Genomic DNA, 19,327 nt, shown 5'->3' with positions numbered 1-19,327 from the left:
CTTTGATTCTTAGAACACTTTCCCTTCAGATGAGGCTTTTTTTTTTTAGACTTTTTTTCCAAGCATTTTTCATAAATGAAATATGCAGCATTAAAGGCTTCACAGGCTTCTTTTTTTTTATTTTTATTAATGATCCTCCTCAGTTCAGATATGCCCAGGATGGTGACAGAAACAGCCATTGTCCCTTTCTGAGAAATTTCTAATTGCTGGCATGTAATCTTTATGTTTTTATGTATATATATATATATATATATATATATGCAAATATATATTACTTTCACTTGTTAAAATTAAAGTTTCTTTATTTGTTATTCATTCCATATTTAAAGGAGAACTCTGGGGCATTTGAAGTGAATTTCCATTGCTAGAGGTTGTCAAATACTGATAGTGGTACACAGACAGGTGCAAATCTGCGCTCCCTTTGTCATGCGAGGCTAATACGTGGTGGGTAGGGGCAAGCGCTAACCCTTCCACGTAAAACAACAACTTGCACACTGCAGAAACGTCACACCACTTTATAAACCATCCGACAATAAAGTCACAAGCCTTACCATCAAAACCATATGCATGGTTCTCACATTACTGGCATGGGGACGTTACAAAACAACTTTATAAACAGCATGTAACTCACCGGTTAGTTGTACGCTCGCGCATGTGAAAGCCCAAAAGAGTCAATGGACAATACTCCCATATACAAAACAATTAATCTTCTCTAGAAAAACTGCGTTCAAGTATTTAAAACATTACAACAATACATGCCCAGTAATATTGTTGTAATGTTTTAAATTCCTCATCCTCAGGAAATCAATCATACTTTTTTCAACTTCTATAATAATCTCTATAAATCACAACAGGGCTTTTCTCAAGAAAAATTGGAAGATTACTTAAGTAAAATTAAATTACCGGAAGTTTCTCTTTCAGATAATCAAATGTTAAGTTCTCCATTTACAGAAGAAGTACTGGCAACAATTAACTCAATGCCTTTAAATAAAAGTCCAGGACCAGACGGCTTCTCTGTTGATTTTCACAAGAAGTTCTGGCCTGAAATCCGCCCTATTTTTATGGCAATGGTGAATCATTTTTGCGAGAATAATACACTCCCCCAAACAATGAACCTGGCTCATATCAGTGTCCTACTTAAAGGTGGTAAAGATCCCCTACACTGTTCTTCTTATCGACCTATAAGTCTTTTGGACCATGATTATAAGATTATCACCAAACTCTTAGCTAAAAGGCTGGAGTCTATCCTACCCAAACTTATCAACCCTGACCAGTCAGGTTTCATAAAAGGCAGATATGCAGCTGATAATATAAGAAGAACGTTAAATATAATTAATTGCCTCAATAATCAGCAAAAATCTTCTCTGCTTCTCTCTCTAGACGCAGAGAAGGCATTTGATAGGGTGGAATTCAATTTTCTTTTCTCTGTCCTTGATAAATTTAAAATAAGCGATAATTTTATTAATTGGATTAAAAGTATTTATAACGGCCCCAAAGCGGCAGTCATTACAAACGGACACTGTTCAAACTTCTTTTCTCTAACTAGAGGAACAAGGCAGGGGTGTCCTCTGTCACCCTTACTCTTTGCTATAATGATTGAGCCGCTCGCCACATTTGTTAGAAGTAACAGTAATATCCGAGGCTTTAAGTTGGATGCTAGAGAACACAAAATGTCATTATACGCAGATGATATTCTCTTATATATTTTAGATCCTGAGCATTCAGTCCCCCACCTGTTAAAGGATAAGACCGGTTTTTTGACATTGGGCCCTTGATTTCACATTATAACATGATGTTCTACTCACCCCTGCTTGTTGTTGGTCATTTGGAGCTGTTCCGAAGATATTCGCGAGGCGTCTGGCTGCTCTCTTGAGATATTCGGCCATGAAACGGTTTCCTATGGGCAAGCTTATACAGGCACAAACTATGCTGTTTATAATTTATTAATTACTGTACACTAGCACTGATAACGTGGAGGTGCGTCGCTTACTTAAAAAAATCCGGGTTACTAATTTAGAATTTTAGCCGAATGAATAAATAGGCAGCAGGTCTGTGGGCTGTCTGTGGCAGTAGCACGACGATGACGTCAGTGACACCCACTTTACGACAAAAATTCAAAATTACAGTAACCCGGATTTTTTTAAGTAAGCGACGCAACTCCACGTTATCAGTGCTATTGTACAGTAATTAATAAATTATAAACAGCATAGTTTGTACCTGTATAAGCTTGCCCATAGGAAACCGTTTCATGGCCGAATATCTCAAGAGAGCAGCCAGACGCCTCTCGGATATCTTCGGAACAGCTCCAAATGTTCAACAACAAGCAGGGGTGAGTAGAACATCATGTTATAATGTGAAATCAAGGGCCCAATGTCAAAAAACCGGTCTTATCCTTTAAGTACAATTAATGAATTTGGCAAATATTCAGGATATAAGATTAATCCCCATAAGTCCAATGCGATTTTTCTGCACATGACACCAACCGCAAAAATGCTAGCTTTGAGTGGATTCAACCCCACTCCAAAAGGCTTTAAGTACCTGGGCATATTCGTTACCCCAGAATTGGATAACTTATTTCTAGAAAACTATACTACTCTCTCATCCAAGGTTAGATCAGAATTATTAAGGTGGACCTCACTACCATTATCGCTCTTAGGGAGAATAAATTTAATTAAAATGAACGTTCTCCCAAGATTTCTTTTTCTGTTTCAGATGCTCCCTTGTTCCCTCCCGGTAGAATTTTTCAAATTGACCAATAACTGTATCTCAAGATTTATATGGAGAAATAAAAAGCCTCGTATTAGTTTATCTACGCTTATGAAGCCCGAAGCTTCTGGAGGTCTGGGATTACCGAATCTTCAGTATTACTTTTGGGCAGCACAAATAAGGAACCTAGTTTCATGGATAACAATGAGACAAGAATCAATGTGGGTGAATATTGAGTCAAAACTGGTTGAACCGTTGCTCCTCAGCTCTCTTCCTTTCATAGATCGTTTTGAAAAACTAAAGAATATTGATAAGTGTTTTACTGTTGCTAACACCTTACAAACGTGGAAAAAATGTAGAAAGAAAATGGGATTGTCCTCTGGTACCTCTGTTCATTCACCTATTTTTCTAAATCCAGACCTTAAATCTCAATCTACCCTGTCTAATACAAGTCAATGGACTAATGTTGGTATAATACAATTTAAGGACATGTTGAAAACGGACTTTAAGGTCAAATCATTTATAGATTTAAAGCTACAGTTTGAGCTCCCAGACATGCTATTCTTTAAGTATTTACAGCTAAGAATGGTTATCACAGCTCTTATTAAAGAAAAACGATTAAGGTTTGAAATATCTGAATTAGAGGAGTTGTTGCTCTCCTCAGAAACCTTAAAAGAAAAAATTAGTGTATTTTACAACCTTATGATAAAAGAAAGCCCATCATCATTTGTGTTGGTTAGGAAAATATGGGAGGAGGACATGGGGAAAATATTTGATGATAATGCATGGTTAAATATTTGTAACAACATTCACTTCCCCTTTACAAGTAACAAAATCAAAGAAGGTAATTTCAAATTTATCTACAAAACCTATCTAACCCCTTCAAAAATGCATAAAATATCAAAAGATATCACAGCTGTCTGCCAAAGATGTAGTAAGGCGGAAGGGACGTTCATGCATATGTTTTGGGATTGTAGCCTCTTAAAAAATTACTGGAGCTCAATCCCTCATTTACTGAAGTAGTTTTGGATAGACAGTTCGAACTGTCCAGTAGTCTATATTTACTCAATGATACAAAGGCCTTAGTGTTGGATCAGTCGAAAAGAAGATTATTCATTTTGATAACTCATTTTGCAAAGAAATGTATACTTATATTCTGGAAGAATGAAGTACCCCCATATTGCCTTCTTGTGATTTTATGTAGCTGTGAAGCACTTTGAATTGCCCTGTGTATGAATTGTGCTCTATAAATAAAATTGCCTTGCATTGCCGACGTGGGAAAATAATTATTTAAAAGGACTTGCAAACCATATGAAGAAAGACAATTTATGTTTGTATTATTTGAATGTCCTTTGAAAACAAATAAAAAGATATTTCAACCTGGAGAGACTCACACGGAGAGATAGGAGACAATTGCAAGGTTTATTGTCAATATTTCTTTGGCGCTCGGGCCCCGGCGGAGGACATGCAAGCTGAACCGCTGTGAGCTTGCAAGTCCGGCATAGGGAGATAGATGCTGAATATCTTCCCCCCTTGGGACCCGAACCTGGTGGCGGAGTCATACAAAGGAAGGAGATGTCGACTTGAGACAGCGGGTGGAGATGGGGAGATGGGGAGGTGGTGGGATGCAGCTTGCCGATGAACTGGTAAAGCCCCAGGCAGGAGCGCCTTATATGTGGATCTGGATGGTTGATGAGCGATTGCCAACACCTGGAGGTTGATGAGCGATTGCCAACACCTGGTGAGTCTGCCATGTTGAATTTGCGGCTAGCCTTCATTACAAAAAAAGATAAAATGTTTGCTTGTTCAGAAATGTTGAAAAAGTAAATCATTTCCATGAGATATACACAACAAAAGAAAAGAAAAGTAGTTTCCATATAGCATGGAAATATTATTGTCTAAAATGAACTTTTGCAGTAACGAAGTGTCCACTAAGGACAGGATATTTAGATTTTTGACTGGTGCTGCCGTTCAAAGCATACATAATAAAGGCTGTCATCATTTGCACGGCTGTTTCTGCACTGTGAGGACACTGGTCCCTTGTTACTGGGACACACACTCTTGTATCCTTAAAGTCTTCACTATATGATGGCCCTCTAATGAATCCAGCTGCAGTGTACAGCGCATGTCCTGGTAGTCCTGGACCTGGAGTTTAATAAGAAAGTGTTAATAGACGCAAAAAAAAAAAATCCTGACCTGCCACAACTGACAGCTCCAAACATAGCAAGACAATTTCACCTATTAGCATCCAACAAATGTCACCACATTCGAAAAAGATGGCTGTACAGGCTGTGACAGTCCACTGAAGTAAAGCAGCCTGTTCAAATATGTAAATCTTCTATTGGGAGAACGGCAAAACTATTTTGTTAGCAAATAAAGCTAAGAGCTGCTTCTGTAGAGGGAACATCTGTTGGCTTAAGCAAACAAACTCATCCATTTATCCCATCAAGAATGCTCTTTACATAAATTCATGAGCTGAATACTGATACACAGTGACATTGTTGAGGATATTTTGTCACAACATGTTTTAGTGTCAGTTCTCTCGATAATACTCTTTTACATGCTAAGCCTTAGAAAGTTAGTGAAAATTTTACGTCTATCAGCTAGTTGGTCAAATAAATGAGGGATGTAGCCATATAACAGAACAACCATGAACATTGCTCTGGAGATTTTCAAGATTGCAGCTAGAGTGTCTGTACAGTGAATGTCCTTGATTACATAAATCTATCACACAGCCCCAGCCTCCACGGCACAGCACGGTTTGTTTGTCTCCTAAGATACCCTTATTGTGGTGTGTTTGTTGCCAAGGCAACCACTGTTTTCACAATGAGAATGAGTAGGATGCCAGAAGCAAAGCCAGAATGTGGTTCAATATAGATAACCCAGGCTTTACTTGCAACCTGCAACAGATTTCTGAAAAAATGTACTAGAAATGGCTCCGGTTATGGAAGGAACAAGCAGTCAAGTCAATTGACTTTTTTCCTTAAACATAACGAAATAGGCCATGCTGATTGGTTATGTGAGAAAAAGAGATGTTGTGAATAATGTATTAGGATCAGTATGAAATGTACTCTATATTTTGTGTGCACTGACAATCTGAACAGAAGGCAATATTGCATTCATGTAAAATGCATGAAATGTATTTTCCTCAACATGTTTAGAATAAACTGGAAAATGACTAGTAAACTGAAGTTCTTTAAAAACTCATTTTCAACAGTCTCTTCTGTAACTTCATAAATTATGAAGAGCATTTTGTGGATTGAAATCAATCCCTTCTCTTAAACACTTTCATCTGTATCAACTATCTTCTCAAAAGTTAGATAAAAGGATCAATACCACTCTCAAGTTTGTCTAGTAAACATAGAGCTAGTCCTGAGGTGATTAGATTGGCTGTATATGACCATAGGCTAAATACTGGAGCATACAGCTAGCCTGAATCTTCCTAAAATTGATGAAAAATTCTCCTCCAAAAGTGGCATATTAACAAGCTATCATACACAACACAAGTAACAAAAATATCTGGAAATCAGTTGGAAGGTTACAAAACTATGCATTAGTGAGTTAGAGACTACTAAAATTTGCGCCCCCCCCCCCCCCCTCTTCCCCCAACAATGTACAAAATAAAAAATAAGCATAGAATAAAATAAGATATAAAATGAAAGTAAATTAATTGTCAGGTGAGCTAGATTATTGTACTTGAGGTGAAGAGTTGTACAGTTTGATGGCCACTGGCAGGAATGATTTCCTGTGGCGCTCTGTGGTGCAGCGTGGTGTAATAAGTCTATTACTAAAGGTGCTTCTTTGGCTGGCCAGCACATCATGGAGAGCATTTGAGGAGTTGTCCATTATGGATCTTATTCTGGACAACATTCCTCTCTCCAACACTACTGTCAGAGAGTCCAGCTCCTCTCCCACAACGTGGCTGGCTTAGCTTATTAAGGCTACGGCTACACGAAAACGTTTTTCACTGTAAACGATACTTTTTCTTATCGTTTGGCTGTTGCGGCCACACGGAGCCGGCGTTCCCACTACCCCAAAACGATAGTTTTTGAGAACGGGTTCCAGAGTGGGAAGATTTTGAAACGGTGTCGTTTCGTTTCCATTGTTACAGCGAAAACGTTTCTGCGTCAGTCACATGGCTAACGCAGTGACGTATACACATACGTCAGTGACCAGAAAAAAAAGCGGCTTCCATTCAAAATCCGGAAGAAGAAGACAACACAACAAGGACAGACAGCGATCATCATGGACCCCACAACATTGATAGCAGCACTGCTGCAGACACTGCTAACTACAGCGGCGTTGTTGAAGGAACATTTACAGGTGATGCGCTGGTAGAAGTAGGGGCATACACGCATGCGCATTGCTTCTTCTCTTCTTCTCTGTAACCAGTGGGGGTGGCTTACAGCGCACCTAGAGGTGTTTCGTGTGTACTGCATCGTTTTCAGCAAGCGTGTGGTCGAAATCGTTTTCGTACCCGTTTTCAAAAAAACCCTTGTTTCGTTTTCGTGTAGCCGTAGCCTAAGTCTTTTTGGCGTCATTTGGGGCTCCACTTGCATCGCTGTCAGTTTCTCACCCAGTAGAGCTGGCCTGATGGTGTTGAATGCACTGGAGAAGTAAAAAAACATGATTCTCACAGTGCTCGCTGGCTTGTCCAGGTGAGGGTAGACACAATTGAGCAGGTAGATGATGGCATCCTCAACTCCTAGTCGGGGCTGGTAGGCAAACTGGAGGAGGTCTAGTAGAGGTTGAACCGTGGGTCTTCATGATGTGTGACGTCAGTACCACAGGTCTGTAGACCTTGGATTCGCTAGGGCGCGGCACCTTCGGCACAGGAAGGATGCATGACGTCTTCCACAGCACGAGGACCCTTTGAAGATTCAGGCTCAGGTTGAAGATGTGGTGTAGCACTCCACATAGCGGTGATGTGGAGTGTGGAGGTGACTGGTGGGGGAGGGGTAGAGGTGTTGTGTTGGCGAGTGTCATCAGCCTGGGAGCCTGGGGAGGAGGTGTGCGGGGGGGCCATCACTGGAGGATGAGGGGCTGCAGGAAGGGGGAGGGAGAGAGAGTGGAGTGGGCGCTATCTGCAGGAATGCAGGAGAGGAACCCATGGGGGGGGCGAGCCGTGGCCACCGTGTCAAATCGGTTAAAAAAACAGATTCATCTCATTTGCCCAGTCCATGCTGCCCCCAACTCCTCTATTGCTGGTTGGTCTTGTTAGCCCGATTCTTTCATTGGAAGCCCAAGAACAAGCTGGAGAAGTCTCAAGTTAAACAAAGTATTTCTTGGTGGTCACAAGTCAAGTATCAGCGCTGGACTCGGAGAGACAGAGTTCTCGCATGAAATCTGTCCGACCATGCCCCGATATCCGGAAACATTTCATATTTATGTTCACCTTTATCTCACAGAGGTTGTACCTACACTCCACAACGTATCATTGAACATTTTCTAGTGACGTGAGCAGGCCATCCACCATCTTCGTCATGTTCTTTGGATGTGATAAACTGTGTGTGTGTGAGTGTTGTTTCAGGCGTGCATCTACTGCAGTGATTCCCAACCTTTTTCTTGAGGGACCCACATTTTTACCATTGTAAAATTAGGCGACCCCCCCCCCCCCCCCCCCCCCCCCCCCCCCACACACACACACACAATTACATCATAACTTATTTTATTTGAAAAACACTATCTTTATTATATTTCAATTTACTCACTGCTAAAATAAAATTAAAAAAACAATAGCTGCATGGAACAATGAGGGGAAACCTGTGTAAAATTACAATATATAAACTTCAGAACTTAAAGTTTTAGGAACACATTTTTCTCTGTATTATGAGCTCCTTTTAATTTCACTGTCATACACACACCTTAAGAGTCCAGGCAGCCTGTCTTTTAATGAGAGCTCTGAGACTGTATTTCTTGAACCAGTGATGGGATGTCTGGTGTGACTTTGGTAACAGCCAAACGAAAGTCACTGTGCACATCAAGCCTATTGCGTGCCTTTGTTTTGATGGTGACCAGAGCGCTGAATGCAGTCTCTGACAGGTATGTTGTGGCAAATGGCAAGATGAATCTGGTGGTCGCATGATGAGCAAGTCTCGGGGCGACTCCTGGTCCTTTCACAAGCCAAAACCGCTTGTATCCATGTTCAGCATAAAACCGCTTACAGAGAGAATTGGACTTTATATCCATAAGCTCATCCTCAGCCTGGAGGTACTCCACATCCTCTTCTTTTGCGAGAAATGGGTCCATTACCCATGCGTCTTTTGAGACATGTTCATTAATATCCGAGAAACGCGAGTGCATCTCCTCCTGAAGTTTCTCCATGTGGCCGGTGAACTGTCTGGCCAAAGCATCAGGTAACTTCCCCCCTGACTGTTCAAGTAGCAAAGGAAACTGTTGCAGGTCTCCCTTTGCCAATTTATTCTTTCTACACTCCACTTTGCGCACAAACGCATCCACTGTCTCTTTGCACTCCATTACGTTGGCATCCGCGGCCTGCATGCGTTTGTTTGCCTCGTTGTACAGACTGAATATCTCCGCCAGATATGAAGTCTTAATGAGGAACTCATCTGTCATTTCGTCGGATAGTTTTTGGTTATGAACGGTTAAGAATTCCCTTATTTGGTTTTTAAGTTCCATGAAACGCACCAACACTCTGCCCCGGGACAACCAGCGCACTTCGGTATGAAGGAGGAGAGTCTGGTGCGCCTCATCCTCGCACAGCTGTGCAAAGATCCGTTTGTTGACTGGACGAGCTTTAATAAAGTTGACTATTTTTACCACAGTCTTTAAGGTTGCGTTCAGATCTTCACAGAGGTGTTTGCCTGCCAGTGCCTGTCTGTGTATCATGCAGTGAAACACTAAGCAGTGGGGCGCCTTTTCCTTCAAACGGCTGTTGAAGCCTTTATTTTTCCCCATCATTGCGGCGGCTCCATCTGTGCAGCATGCAACTACATTCTTATAGGGAATATTGTGCTTTGTGAAGTACGTATCAACTACACTGAAAATGTCCTCTCCTCTTGTGGTGCCTGTGAGATTAACAGACATAAGAATGTCCTGTTTTAGCTCGGTTTCCTCAATGTACTGCACATACACAACGAGAATTGCCTCCTGTGCCACAGTGGTAGTTTCATCCAGCTGGACTGAAAACGGGCCCGTCTTGATTTTTTCGACGAGTGTGTTCTCAACGTTTCCTGCCATTCTGTCGATTCTGTCTTTCACTGTGTTATTGGACAGTGGTACAGTCTTAAATTTGTTAGCCACCTGCGGTCCACATAGTAGCTCAGCCATTTTAATGCAAGCAGGTTTAATCAGCGTTTCCCCAATGTTGTGTGGCTTTTTGGCTTGCGCAATAAGGAGAGAGCACTCAAAAGACGCAACCGTTGCATGCGTCTGGTCTCTTCCCGCTTTATTAAAACTGTCCTTAATGTTTTGGGGCCTGTTTGTGACAACGAGTTCCCTTTTTCTGAGGAAAAACTCTTTGGGTTTACCCACCGTCTCGGGATGTTTGGTTGTCTGGTGTCGCTTCAGCTTGCAGGGTTTCAAACTTTCATTTGCCAGTTTCTCACTGCAAAAGATGCATTCGGCTCTAATTTTGTCCATTGCTTCAATGAAGCCAAACTCAATGTAACTTTCATGGTACCCTCTCTTTTTCTTTTTGAGACATTCAGCATTCTCGTCTCCCTGACGCTTCGCCATTTTTCCATTAGCTCTCTGTTTCTGTTGCTAGGTTAGGTTTGTTCCGCTGTTGTACGGCACTTCTTTGCCTGGCGGAAGGGCATGTGATCAGTCACGGGGGAAGAGTGATATATTGGTCAAATGTCCATCCGCCAGTTTTTCCCAAGTCTGCCAGTGGATCCTGACAGCGTGGAGAAGTGTCATCTATTTTTAGCACATTAGATTTATTACACCCCTTAAAATCAAGGGGGCTTCGCGACCCCCCGTGGACCTTTGGCGCCCCCCTGGGGGGGTCGGGCCCCCACGGTTGGGAATCACTGATCTACTGTACCAAACCTATCTGTCCTAAAAGAGACGCTTTATCTGACCCAGTTATTTTATCCCGCTACGTCATCTTAAAGTCTTGGACATACATTGCGTTTGTAAGAGCAGAGTGTACACGTATAAACTAGGAACATAGATTATTTAGTGAACTACAGAATATGAATACATAAAGTCTAAGAATAAAGCCAATTTATAACAGTCTGAAGCCAGTGATGGTCCTCATTCCACTCCAGACCTCCCTCATGTTGTTCTGCTGGAGTTTCCACTCCAGTTTCCTCCTGTACTTTTGTTTGGCCTCCTTGATCTTCTCCGGATTGTTCACACCTCTTCCCTGTTGCCAGCTGTGAAAGCCCTCTTTTTGTTGTTGAGGATGATTTTGATAAAGTAATTCTGATTCTGATTCTGATTTCCTTTTCTACCCATGGCTTGTTATTTCGGTAACAAAGGACAGTCTCTGGTTGGACAATGGTGTCAACACAGAAGTTGATATAGTCCGTTACACACTCTGTGAGCCCATCAATGTCTTCTCCATACGGCTCACAGAGTGTCTGCCAGTCTGTCACCTCAAAACGTCCCTGCAGTGTTTTATAGGCCTCCTCAGACCCTCTCTGGTCTGTGGTTACAGGCTGGCTCTTTACCACAGGCACATAACAGGGGTAGAAGTGAATCAGATTGTGATCTGACCTGCCAAGTGGGGGGAGAGGAGAGGAGCTGTAGGCCTCCTTAGCATTAGCATACAGCAAGTCAATGGTTCTCTCCTCTCTGGTGGGACAGCTCACATACTGTGTGAATAACCGCATTTGGACAGAACAGTTCTAAGAACGGTCCACCTCGAATTTTGTTCTAATAACTGTCCTTCCCCAGGGGAACTGTTTCATTTTGCATTCGCACATGAGTCGGGACCTTGATAGGGACTGATGCGATGCAACCATCTGCGACAGTGACGTGTTACTGTCAACAACAGTAACACGTCAACAAACAAAACAAGTAAAAGTAAAAAACAAGAAAAGTAAGGAGAGAAGAAAAAACACCTCCAAGAAGCTATTGTATTCATGGTCTACATGATGGTGATATTAATCATGGACAATCACATCGGGCGTCTAACATCGAGGCTGAAAGAGCTCACAGAGAGAGTCAGGATCGAGCGCAGGCCATACTTCTTCGTTTCATGAAGGAAGGAGAGCAGAGTGCCGCAGACAAAGGAGACGATGTGTAAGTTTAACTTATTAAACACGCGCCGGTTGTGTCCATGTCGTATGAGTATTCTACTGTTTGCGTTGAGCAGATTAGGAACATGAAGAACCGGAAATCTGACAAGGGGCGTAGCTACCAACCACCAAATACCTCCGTCAGATGTGTTCCTATTGAACCCAGAACAGACCCAGCTGAGGAGAAGGAGCTAAAATGGTTATAGGAACTGAGGGCTGTGGTCTCTAGTTCCTGTATGTCTGAATGCGGGAAAAAACGGGCCTATTCCTGAAAAGGTTATAAGAACTGCAAAAGGTTCCTACAGTGGGAATGCGCCTAATGTGGGGCGTGTAGTGTCCATGGTGATGTGATTGAAGTCACCCGAGATAGCAATGAATGCGCCTGGAGTCTGTAGCCGGGCTACGGCAGAATGAATAGAGTCATTTCCCGATATCGGGTTTTCAGAGGGGGGGGACATAAACAGCCACCATAATGACCTGTGAAAACTCCCTTGGCAGATAATATGGTCGGAGTCCAACCGCACAAAGTTCAATGTTCGGGTCACAGATACGCTCCTTGATGGCGATGTGAGCAGGGTTGCACCATTGGTCATTCACTAGAACGGCGAGCCCCCCACATTTGCACTTGCTGCTCTTGGCGCAATCTCTGTCGGCCCGTACAGTGAGAAAGCCCGCGATGGAGACGTTGTCATCGGGAATATCCTGGTGCAGCCATGTCACCGTAAAACACATTATACTACATTCCCGATAAACCCTCTGACTCTGGGCTAGCGCTGTCAGCTCAGCCATCTTGTTGCCCAGTATGCCCCTTGGTATCCTTCTTGCTAAGGGGTCTAACTACATAGCCTACGGTATCAAATTAGCAACTCCAGTGTAAGAAACAATGGCCATTTCAGTTCAAAAGTGTGAACAATCAAATTAATCTCTACTATGCTAGTTGCATGTAACTCATCATTTCTCACTGACAGCAAATGGATGTTTCACATGAAAACATTTTTGCAATAACCATCTTGTTTAAACTGGCAGGAGAACATAAAGCAAGACATTGGAGAGTGTCACTAACATAACCTATCTGAGTCTGTTTGGGTCTTGGCATTCACTGTTGGACTTTTGGTCATTATGTTTTTTTAAGAATGGCAGCAGATACTTTAATTAGCTTTCAACTGACCAACATTTATTAGGGGTGATGCTCATTATTTGTATTGAGGGATATCAGTAATTTGTTACTGCAATTTGTTAAGTGATGAATGCATTTATGATTCTATTATTATTAAGTTGGAAACACAACTTTAATTCTATCTGCTAATGTCTCTTCTCTGCACATCTATGTCACCATTGATAGTATTTTACATGTAATAAGTAATTGACCTAGTGGTAGGGATAGTGCTGCTGTTGGAACACTGCACAGAGTGGTGATCACCGATAGGGGGATTTGGCTGCATCAGAAACAAAGTAACACATTTTTAAATCCTTTTTGTTTGTTAAAGAAATACAATACGATCATCAGATATCACTGAGTCGACCAGTTCAGTGACCAGGAAAACACTTTTTATATTTTTGCAAACCAAAATTACATGCAATTTCTGTGCATACTTTTTTTTAACTCATGGGCATTTTGTTTCTGTATGCCATGTGAACATATTTTAGCTTTACTTTTATTTTACTTTTTGGGACAAATGCACAAATGACTTTGAGGTAATATGCGAACTTCAGCATTATCGACCAACAAATGGACCATTATTAGGAAACTGACTCGGTTCCTGAATGGATGCAACTGTATTCAACTCCAACAGGAAACTGTTCTTTACTCTTGTTTTACCTATGGAACTGATACTTATTCCCTGTAGCTTTTCCCCATTTCACTGTATCTTTATACACTTGCAGTTTCGCTGTGAGACACTAACAGCTAAATGAACTGGTGCTGGTGCCTCTGCCAAATAGGCGTGGGGACCAAAACGAGGAGGAGGCACATTTCTCACACACGACGAGTGATTCACTAAATAATTCAGCTCAGTAAGGTTAGTTTAAACATTCATGAGTGAGTGGAGGTTCCTCTGGCACCTCCTTGGGGACTTACGGTGGATGAAGAGTCACTCTAATTGCTAACTTCTGTCCAGCCAAAGTCTTTAATTATTATGTGTGGAGAGCACTGGAATTTCGTCAGAGCTCAGCTTGTCGATCTTTAGAGAGCGGCAGATGGTGAAAAAGGTTGTGTTCCCATTACTGCTTACTCCATCACATCCCTGTAAGAATCATAGGGAGGTACTACTCTTGACTATAATTGGTTGTTTTAGTTTGAAAAGTTCTAAATGTGCTCAAAACAAGTGGTTTTATGTGGAATGCACTCCAGTAAGAGAAATGCAAATTCTGAAGTCTAAACTCAGATAATTTTGCCCCCCTTTTAGCCTTAATAACAGTACATTTTTCTAAGGCCTCAAATGAATTATGCTCAATTCTGAAAATACTTTTCTGTATGTCAGAACTGCTGTCAGACATAAGCAGCTGATATCATACTTAGGTAAAATCGAGATAGATGCAAAAAGACAAGTTGGGAAGTTTTTTTTTTTTTTTAAATGGTCCAACCTCTTGGATTCCTCAGATATTAAAATGATGGATTTTCACAAGAAAACAATAATGAAATTTGGGAGAAATGTATAAGACATTGGCAAAGGATTTCACTAAGTGGAACGATTGAAGGAGAAATTTGAAGGCAGCTAATGACTTGCTGCGCCTGAGCTCAGTGGGCAAAGAGTTCCATGTCATGGCGGCTCTAATGGAGAAGGCTTAATCTCCATTAATCACAAACTGTGTAATCTGGTTATAGTTAGCAGGGCACCATCTGCAAGTCTGAATGTCAGGAGGTACAGTACCATTGCAGGTTAAGATGTATCTGGAAGAAAGGGCATTCATGACATTGTAAGATGTAAGATGAGCTGTAAGATTGTATAACCAGACCACATTATTTTCCCCCTCCATTAAACTGTGGTTGAATTATGTGTATAAAAACTGCAGTGGGTGCAGCAGGCTGTCTCTCTATGGAGTCATGCAGTTACTCACAACTAACATTTTTGCATACCCAAAACCTTGTTTTTGGTAAATAATAATATTATTTCTCAAACATAATCTTTATGCTAACTTAAGTAATCACATTGTAAGCTCTTCTGTTCTTAAAGTATATTAGGGGGCTGCCATGCTGATATTTTTGTTTATAATGTCATCGTGACAAACTCTAATTTAGAATAAGTTACGCCATCTTTTGGATACACTTACTGAAAAATATCAGAGATCTGCTGCATCAGGAGAACTCAACCTAATTTATTAACTTCAGCCCGGTTCAGAAGGGTTGCTCCTTCTTCCGCTGTATATAATGTGTGTTTTTGTGTGTCTCTTTGTTAGGCAACCTGGTTGTCTTTTTTTCAGTGCATAAAAACCCCAAGTAAGTTGAACATCTCCGGTGATGTCAATGGCAATTTGTCTCGATAAGAGAGAAGTGCAAAATATCTCATAACGGGATCATTAGGAGATCGCATAAAACACACAAGGATAGGCAAAAGGTGGCAGACAGTCTTGTAAGTTGAAATTGAAAAAAAAGCTGCTGTCTTAGTTTTTGCTGAATATTCTGTTTGGTTGCTTTGAGTTTTAAAACACCTTGTGTGTATTTTATGAGACACACCGTTGATTTTCGTAGCGAGTTGGAAGACTTGGAGTCAAAATTCAAATCGACTATCCGCCCACATTTTATTCTTTTTAAATTAATCTGAGTGTGGGAGTTACACAAGCAGACTTACAGCTAAATCAGATCTTTATCTTTCTTTAGCGCTCACTAAAAGGGAGGGGTGTGATTCAGAAAATGTGTCAGCAATGGCACAACATCAGTCTGTATCTCATAAAAACACATTAATAGCACAAGCAACAAACAAAATGGCATTTTTTGTGAACCCCCCAAAAAATACATTATCTGTTTGTAGTGTTATAATTGGCTTTGTACATTATGTATTCAAATTCTGTATTTTACTAAATAATCTATGTTCCTAGTTTGTACTTTTCCACTCTGCTCATACAAATGCAATGTATGTCCAAGACTTTAAGATGACGTATCGGGATAAAGTAACTGGGTCAGATAAAGCGTCTGGTACAGTAGAGATACATTCCTAAAACAACATTCACACACACATTGTTTATCACATCCAAAGAACATGACGAAGACGGTGGTTGGCCTGCTCATGTCACTAATAACTGTGCAATTAAACTCTGTCGAGTGTAAGTACAACCTCTGCGAGATAAAGGTGAACATAAATATGAAATATTTCCAGATATATCGGGGCTTGGGCTGACAGAGGCCCTGCGAGGGCTCTGTCACTCCGAGTCAGCGCTGCCATACTCTACATGTGACCACTAATAAATACTTTGTTTAACTTAAGATTTCGGGCTAACAGTAGTTAATCAAAATTTAATCGGGATAGAATTCTGATGGTGAGCTAAGCTAACTGTTACTCATAGAGGCCACAGAAGAGCCAATTCAATCATTCAAAACAACTCAGATCTAAAAAAGTTCATAATGGTTCTAGAAAGTGCTATATGTAGTGAATTTTGCATTGTATGTTTTACGTATACATATTTAAATATAATATATACATATATATACACTACTCTTCTACTACTAACTACTACTACTCTGTGTCATCAGTTGGGCTTATAAGTAACATTCAGACAAGAGAGGACGTTTATGTAATTGCGTGGTCTAACCTGAGTAAATCACATTGTACAGTCAATAAATCAACACAAGTACAATTAAGAGCCCTCACACCAACCCTTCCCCCACCAAAAAAAACCCCAAAAACATTACTACAATCACTACCTCAGCTTCACTCGTTTGCCTTCCATCAAATCCACGACCCACCTATTTGCCCACATACTCCACCGCCTTTTGCACTATAGATCCTGCTGATGTCAGCTGTTTCCAAGGCAGCGCATAATCAATTCAGATCCATTGTTTGGGAATCTATTGATCCGGCATTATCGTCATGATCATCATCATAACCAGCATCATCATGCTGTAATTCTGTACTGTGTGTGGGCTAAAATAGACACTCATCTCCTGTTGTTTTTGAGTAGCCACTTAGTTATATATTCTGATCTGAGAGCCTCTCGTGAACTTATAAAGTAATCCTAGATAATTGATGCTTGGGAAATGCTTTAGAGCCCTTGATTACGGTTACAGCAGAGGTAGCTGAGAAGTGTTGTGAAGTCTTCAGTTGGTCCAGTGCGCAAGAGAGGAACTGGACAAGTCCCTCAAAATAGATGCTCAGTTCAACATCCATGGAAAACATTTAGTGATTATTTATGAGATTTCCAGATGCTTAATTTAAAGAAGATTGTTTTCAATTCCCAGAGTTATCAACAAATGAACAGAATACAGGTTTTTTTTTGAGGAAACTTACTTTTTAAACTAACAGTTGCCTTGCGAAAACAATGGGCCTCATGCAACAACCGTTTGCACGCACAGATTTGTTCTTAAGTCGTGCGTACGAGTGATTTAAGAGAATTTGTGCATTCACCAATCTTTTCGTATTTTACGTTTTCTTTCAGGTACGAACAGAATTTACGAGTGATCCAGATCTGTCGTAGGAGTTTCGATAAAATAGTCCGCTGTTATTCGAATCAAGTTTGCTTAACTAATGGATTGTATATTTAATTACTTTGAAGCAAACATAAATAAATATATGCATTATACCCCACAATGATGCTGACATTATTTTGTTTGACTTAAATTATGTTCTAATTGAAGGTTAATTTGACAAGGTCAATGGGAAGCGTAGCCAGCGGCTGACTTGCTACTTTTGGATGCCTTAGCGCGTCAGGCTCTTGGAAGAGAGCGTGTAGATACACATGTGGAGACAGACGAATGGCTGACATCGCGATTTAGATTGCCAAGGACTGTGCTGCTGCAAAAATGCAGCTTGCTAGAGCCATAACTCCAGAGAAAAACACGGCAATCAAACCCAATTCCACCACACGTCCAGGTCCTCACCACCCTTGGATTTTTGGCCACTGGAACCTTTCAGAGGGAGATTGGAGACAGATCGGGTGTGTCCCAGTCCCCTGTGAGTCGTGCGCTCCCCTTGGTCATCAAAGCTCTCATCAGTTTATCACCCATGGTAGCCTACATCAAATTCCCATACACCGCTGTCGAACAAATACAAATTAAGAGGGACTTTCATGCCGTGGCTGGATGGCCAAACATAATCGGAGCACTGTACTACACACATATACGCACCACAGTTGTGGAGCGCACTGAGCTGAAGGCCAGGTGGGTGTGTCTCGGGCAAACTGCTCTATAGCCCAAAGAATGCATGCCAGATTTGCACAATATTGCCATGAACGACTAGCCTGACTACGTCATACTCACGATTCTAATCAGAATGTGAGTCTGATACCGCTCAATAGAGATTTGGGTATGGGGCGTGTTTCAACCGAACCAGGAGAAAAAATGCCTCTTCGCTCAATTGGATAGACCTACAACCAATCAGAGCAACGTAGTATGTGACGTAGATTAAGCGACACACACTTGTTGTAGGAAGGACGGCAAAAACATCTTTTCTATCGATAAAAGCCTTTATCGCGTTCCTCTGTTCGTCTTTCAAAATGAATGCAATGTGGAGATCCTGTAGAACAGACTCGATGCCAGAATCTACACGCCCTAGCTCTCCAGCGGCAGCCGTGTTCAGCTCTTTAGTGACGTAGTCGATAATGTCCCTGTTGATCATCTGTCCATCATCGTATAAAGCCCGCCCTGGCAATCTGATTGGTCCGACCAATTCTTGGTCGGGCATAATGATTTCCCAACTGAGCAGAGCCAGACCGAACTTCCAGACCAAAACTTTTATGGGCGGGGCTAAGTTCGGCTGGCACCCAGGCTAATGAACGACGGTCTCCACCTGAACCAGCCCAGGCAGACCAGAAGGTGTGGTGCCAGAAGACCCCCCCTCATTAACCGCACTATCGAAGAGCCATCATGACGAGGCAACAACTGATTGCACGGCTTTAGTTGCAGTCATCGAACGCCTGGCCATGGGCACCGAATTTATTTCGGCAACATTACGAACTACAGGTTACATGGGATTAACAGCACTCCTAATTGCTTCCCATTTCTTCGCTTTAGCAGGTGCCGTAATTCCACTGCTGACACTGCTAAAAATGACAGATTTTCCTTTTTGGATCTCTGAAAGCAGAACTTCAATCTCAGAGCCCGTAAAGTTGTTCTTTTTGCGCCTTGATGCCATTTTTAAGACTCAACACTTCCTGGCACAGGAGAGAGGAAGCACAGCCTTATATGGCATAATATTGGGCGTGGAGTATGGAAATCTACTATCCTCGTGCACATGCACTTAAATACGCACGGGTGGGAGTCT

General features: G+C 41.5%; 1 protein-coding gene across 1 annotated transcript; it reads right to left on the bottom strand.

The window, feature by feature from the left end:
* Positions 1-8,595: 8,595 nt before the first annotated feature.
* LOC142376562 (zinc finger BED domain-containing protein 5-like) lies at positions 8,596-10,404 on the bottom strand. Its single transcript, XM_075459968.1, has one exon. It carries the CDS (start codon positions 10,402-10,404, stop codon positions 8,596-8,598), a length of 1,809 nt encoding a protein of 602 aa, XP_075316083.1.
* Positions 10,405-19,327: the final 8,923 nt, after the last annotated feature.

This window comes from Odontesthes bonariensis, chromosome 3, assembly GCF_027942865.1.
Source record: "Odontesthes bonariensis isolate fOdoBon6 chromosome 3, fOdoBon6.hap1, whole genome shotgun sequence".
In the NCBI taxonomy this organism is placed as follows: domain Eukaryota; kingdom Metazoa; phylum Chordata; class Actinopteri; order Atheriniformes; family Atherinopsidae; genus Odontesthes; species Odontesthes bonariensis.
Note: the sequence above shows the minus strand (reverse complement) of the source record. Positions and strands in the feature narration are given on the sequence as shown.

Coding starts and splice junctions, on each gene's coding strand:
- LOC142376562 (XM_075459968.1), bottom strand. CDS start 10,404: ATGGCGAAGCGTCAGGGAGACGAGAATGCTGAATGTCTCAAAAAGAAA.